This window comes from Canis lupus, chromosome 1 (genome assembly GCF_011100685.1).
Source record: "Canis lupus familiaris isolate Mischka breed German Shepherd chromosome 1, alternate assembly UU_Cfam_GSD_1.0, whole genome shotgun sequence".
Lineage (NCBI taxonomy): Eukaryota > Metazoa > Chordata > Mammalia > Carnivora > Canidae > Canis > Canis lupus.
This window is the reverse complement of record NC_049222.1, coordinates 50,084,147-50,090,146: the sequence shown is the minus strand read 5'-3', so window position 1 is coordinate 50,090,146 and position 6,000 is coordinate 50,084,147. Positions and strand designations below refer to the sequence as shown.

The 6,000-nt window shown below is 42.5% G+C and overlaps 1 protein-coding gene across 1 annotated transcript in view; it reads left to right on the top strand.

Moving 5' to 3' along the window:
- The first annotated feature begins 421 nt into the window (after window positions 1-421).
- Window positions 422-6,000, top strand: part of PLG (plasminogen) — a 38,054-nt gene continuing 32,475 nt past the window's right edge. Inside the window, 2 exon segments of the mRNA NM_001286960.1 lie at window positions 422-510; window positions 4,795-4,930. Of these exon segments, the coding sequence (NP_001273889.1) occupies window positions 462-510; window positions 4,795-4,930 (185 nt within the window). The 5' untranslated portion in view covers window positions 422-461.

Genomic DNA, 6,000 nt, shown 5'->3' with positions numbered 1-6,000 from the left:
AAGTTGAATGAAACTATGCATGTGTACCTCTCAGCAGAGTGTCTGGCGTAGGCAAGTTCTCAGCAAGGGTTGGCTATCAGTGTGATTGTTTTTCTTCCTTTTTTTTCTTTTTTACCTAAAGCCGGGGAAGGAGAGGAGGAAGGAACCATCAGGCAGGAAAGCAGGTGGGCTGGGGGGTTGGGGGTTAGGGGGCAGGAATCAGAAGATAAGAAGCCGCCTGGGGCAGAAAGGGACAGGGCTGCTTTCACCACTTCCCAGCATCTATTACAGATTTAGATTTTGTAAGATCCTCCAGCCAAGGTAATGTTTGAACCTTTCTGAGCACAGTGGCAATGGGCGTCCCAGAGAATAATTAACTCCCTGTGATTATCTTATTTGTGGATGTGTTTCCTCTCAGGTAAGTCAATAATATCTCGGGATTGAGACATCCAGTTTTCTGGGCACTGCTGGCCAGTCCCAAAATGGAACATAAGGAAGTGGTCCTTCTACTTCTTTTATTCCTGAAATCAGGTAAGGCACAGGGGTTTTGTTTGTTTGTTTGTTTTTACTTTAATTAAAATGCTTTTCCTAGCAATGTCCTAAAAATAGATCACCTGATGGCTTTCCCTGCAGCTTAATTCAGCGCTTGATTCACGAGAGTCCCAAATCAAAATCTACATGTAAAATTGAAAAATTCTTTAAGAACTAAACTTAATTTGCCTCAATATGCTAAGGACTAATGGGCAAGAGGAAATAAGGAATGATTTTTTAAACCTAGCAGATTGCTTGCCAATGATGGTGGGTCGTCATCAACCCAGAAGGTCGTGGGTGCCTTTGCCTGGCTCTCAGGTCCGTTAACTCAGATCAGATCGTTTTCGGTAGTATGTTATATTCTCTTCACTTTCAGATGTTAGCAGTGAGATATGTCTGTGTCCTTTGACCTGTCTGTGGTGGTTGTCACCGGTTCCCTGACTATTGAGGGTTTAAGTGGGCCTTTTGTATGTGTAGGTTTGCTCCTTGGGCCTGGAGAAATCACATGTGTCAATTTGCCAAATGTCTTATGTATGTAGGAATTCAAGAAATACTCATGTAGTGCTTGAGGGAGGCCAGGCACATTTTTATACATACGTGTGTGTGCACTCACTCATTTAGCTGATGCGGTAGGTGGGGTAGTATATTCATCCCCATTTTACCGAGGAAGGAATCCATACTTAGGAAAATTAGGCTATTTCTCTTTTGACCGAACTCCTTAACCCAGGAAGTGAAGAAACCAGAACTTAAACCAAGCTTTTTCCAGTAGGAATTTGGTGCCTCTTCTCACTTTTCAACTTTGTTTAAGCTTCCTTTAAAATATCCTAAGAATGTCCTTATAGGTTTTCTTGGACAGCTCTATTGAAATATAATTCATATATAATTCATCCATTTCAAGCATACAATGCAGTGGTTTTTAGAATACTCTGAGTTGTGCAACCATCACCACAATACATTTTTTAACATTTCTGTTACCCCAGAAAGAAAACCCACACCCCTTAGCTGTCACCCCCAACCCCCTCTCATCACATCCCTTCCTGCCTAGCTCCTGGCAATTGCCAATCTACTCTCTGTCTCTGATTTGCCTGCTTTGGGCATTTCATTCAAATGGAATCATACATTATGCTGGTTCTTTACATAAACAAGATATGGGTACTTGAAAGTCAATTTATAAATTGCCAGATAAAATTTTGTAAGCTATTCTTTAAATTAGAGTTAAATATATTTGAAGTCAGTGGAGCCCTTTAAAGGAATGCCAAAGAAGACAGAGCAGAAGATTGCCCCGAGAGACTTCTGTGGGAGACGGCCGTGTGTGGGGTGCAGGTATGCACGTTCCATGTTAGCCCGTGGACGACAGGATCCAAAATACCAGGAACCCATTCGGTGGCTTCCACCAGAATGCGAGAGCAAATTCTTCTGCAACAGGATTAACATCAATTTTCACCAACCTTGCGGGGAGACTTTCAAAAGCTCTTTTTGAAAGGAAGGCATTTACTCTCTGTTTCCATGGACATGTTTCATCTTTCCAGGGCACAGACGTGACTAGGGGGAGGAAAAATATATCCTTTTACAGCTGTTCTCTGTAGTTTCATAAACCACTAAGTTTTTTTTTTTCCTTTCAAACATATGAGCCTGGGTGTAGATATACACACCACAGTGATAAAAAAAAATAAATGTACCCACATTATTTATGTAATGCATTTGCTTTGGTAGCAATATACATCTACATTTGGCCTAGAATAGAAAAATACTTCTCTCACTAAAAAAGACATGTTAAATATTTCTTGGTCAACCAATACACTGTACGACACCCCACTAACACAGAGCTCTTGAGTTGAAGAAAAGAAAATAGTGTGGGACAGCTTTTCAAGCACAAAAGAAAAAAAAATGTATTCTCTTTTGGGATATCCCTTTAAGATATCAGCTCCTAAGGTGGGCTCGGCAGCTTTTTGCTTCATAGCTTTTTGCTTTATGTTTCATACATAATAAGAAAATTAAAAGCAACTTAGTTAAAGGTATATATGGAAATTTTCTTGTCTTGGTATCATTTATACCCCAGCCTGTTCAACTTTCTAAGAACTCTTCAGAAAGTTTATTTGTTGTTTGTTTATTTATTTATTTAAGATTTTATTTATTTATTCACAAGAGACACACACACACAGAGGGAGAGAGAGAGAGAGGGAGAGACACAGGCAGAGGGAGAAGCAGGCTCCACGCAGGGAGCCCGATGTGGGAGCCGATCCTAGGACCCCGGAATCACGACCTGAGCCAAAGGCAAACGCTCAGCTGCTGAGCCACCCAGGCATCCCAGAAAATTTGATTTAAGTCATTATAGGGTACACTTTCCAGAATTAGTGTTTGCTGTGTTTTTTTTCTTTTTTTTAAAGATTTTACTTATTCATTCTAGAGAGTGAGAGAGAGAACACATGAGCAGGGGGAGGGACAAAGGGAGAGGGTGAAGTCCCTGATGCGGGGATCAAATGAACCCAGGAGCCTGAGATCATGACCTGAGCTGAAGGCAGATCCTTTACCAACTGAGCCACCCAGGTGCCCCCCACCCCAACCCCCGCCACTGTGTTTGTTTTCTAAATCACATCCTGATCGATAGAATTTACCAAGCACACCTCTCTCCTTGGAAATAAGAGCTCAAATTGGGGGAAATACAGGATGAAGGCATGGGTATGGAGCTGAAACCTCTACTTTTCTTTTTTTTTTTTTAATTTATTTTTTATTGGTGTTCAATTTGCCAACATATAGAATAACACCCAGTGCTCATCCCATCAAGTACTTTTCCATGATCATTTGAAACATTTTTTTCTAGCACTTTCTGGTACATTGAAAGTAAATTACAGCAGCCCAATTCCTATGCAAGGGCCACCTTCCAGTTTGGAGTATGGTAAATCAGGGGAGGATAGAAAGCAGAGACAGGGCAAGGTGGCCTCCAGAAGACGACTTGCCTCTGTCTGCTGGAGCACATTTACCCTGTGCCCCATGTGTTTGGGTGGGGAGGGCCTTTCTGAGAATGAGGGGCTGACCCTCAGTGATCCTTCCTACTGGATAATTTTCTCCAGTAGCTAAAGATGTTCCAGAAAGTCTCCTCTTTAAGAGAAAATTCTGAGAGCGCACATGCCCCCTGGAAAGAGCTCCTCTCACTGCTGGGCTTCTGAAGACTGGTCTTCTGACGCACTCCACAGCTGCTCCTGGTCACTCTTCGACCCACTCAGCCTGGCTTTGGTCCTCACCACTCCCCTCGAGGTGGTCAAGGCCGCCATGTTGCCTAATCCCATTTAGGCAAACTTTAGGCAACTTGCTGTCTTCATTTCATTAACCTCTTCTGGCCTCTCACCCTGGGAAAATCACTTAGGCTCCACATCAAAAGCAGGGAGGCCAACATCTCCAGGCCCAGAGCAGACCTGTCAAAGCCAGCTTGGGCGCTGCCTGGGACCTCAGAACAGAGAACTCTCCCTGTAGCTCCTGTGGGAACACTCTCTGCCCTTGGAAGGGATGGAGAAACCCTCAGAGAGATTCTTTGGCTCAGATTTTATATCCCAGAAAAATCAAAGCCAGTGTTTGTGCTTTTTTTTTTTTTTTAAATCATTTCCTCAGACATGCCAGATACCTGTCATCATTGTGGGGGAAAATGATTTTTCTTTAATTAACAGTGAGATGTCACTGTAGTAAGCCCAATATAAAAATGACCTTGTATAAAAAATGATCTTGTAAAGTAGTTGACATTTAATTCAGGTCTCATTTATTAAAATCACCAGCTCACCAACATTTTTATATCTCAGGGTGGAACCACACAGAGAATATCACATCGGTTTAAGAAAGAGAGTCACAACTACAGCTTAGAGTGTTGGAAATCAAGCAATGGCCTCCAGGTTGGGCTTAGAGCCAGGGATGGACAAATCGTTATCAGTAATTGCGAACACAGTGGCCACTGGTGGCCTCTTATGGTTCTATCACCGCATGGCAATCCACAGCAAATAAATCACATTTATTCTTATTTGAGGTCTCATGCCCATTAACATAGTACAGAAGTTGTTAAATAATCCTGATCTATGAATCTATCAATTCACTAGCTCTTTTAACATAATGCAGCCTACTAATGGAACTGCTTTCCTGACTCAACATTTTTATTCATGACACTGGGTCTGCTTTCCAAGAAAGCAGCAAGTTTTATGTGGCCGATGCAGAGCAAATAGAGGATTACAAAGTCATGATAACTGAATGGTGACGTTGATGAATCTTACCAGTTATCCCACTTTCATCTTCTATTTGCAGGTCATGGAAGCCTCCTGGATGACTATGTGAACACGCAGGGGGCTTCAGTGTTCAGCCTCACTAAGAAGCAGTTATCAGTAGGAAGCATAGAAGAATGTGCAGCCAAGTGTGAGGAGGAAACGGGGTTCATTTGCAGGTATTCTCTTGGTGGTTACTTGAATGTGGAAATATTGCCATTTGAGACACTATTATTTTGATAACGAGAAGTTTGCTCTGGGATTTATTAACAAAAACAGGATTTAAAAGGCAAGAGGAATTTCATGGGATTGGAGTTTGGGGTCTGTATTTGCTTCCTAGATCTGAAGCCATACGAACAGTTCCTTGGTAGAGTTTATTCGCGTCCCCGTCAGAAAAATGGCCCCAAAGGATGTTATAGTGAGACATGGCATCACAGCTACTGCTGCTCTTAGCTCTAGGTTTTGACATCATCATCAGTAAATATTTAATGAGAATCGTGTGACTGGAAGTGTCCCAGACCCTAAAGAGCAAAGGAGCAGAGATACAGTGATCTGATATACACAATTTGTATGATCTATATCAGTATGTGATAAATCTCTGTATAGTTGCAAGATCCAGTGCTTGCCTTTTTGTATTTATGGTGTAGTCACAGAAGCTGGATAAAATGTAAACATTTTTTGAAAATACAGGTAATGCTAGGTGTCAGTGACATCATCAATGAGGAAAGAACAATTCCTAAGGTTTGAGAGGGCTGGAGGAAGTCTAGGGAGGAGGGAGACACTGAGTGGGGCTCTAAAGGGTAAGTGACATGTACTGGGACAGGGGAGCCACATGGCCCTGTGAACAGGACCCAGCAGACCACACCACTACAGAAGAGCTCATGGAGGAGATGGTACTGGAAAGACGGTTGTGGATGGCCTTGAAGGCAAGACTGAATGTCCACGACAGGACCACAGGGATGGGCAAGGTGGGGTGAGGTGAAGGGGGAGGAGATGACATGTGGAGGCTGAAATCAAGGGGACTTTCTGGGAAGGGGAAATTATAGGAGTCCAGAAGTCACATAGACCATCTTGGAATGAGCAACCAGAAACCAAATATTCCCGACTCTTTCCAACCCAAAAGCAAATATTCTAGTACTTAAGTGAAGAAAGAGCAAAGCGGTTAAAACAAAGAGAATTTGGAGGAGGAGAAGGTAAAGATAGAAGGAAACATGAAAAACTACCTGTTGACGCATCCTTTTTTAGCACA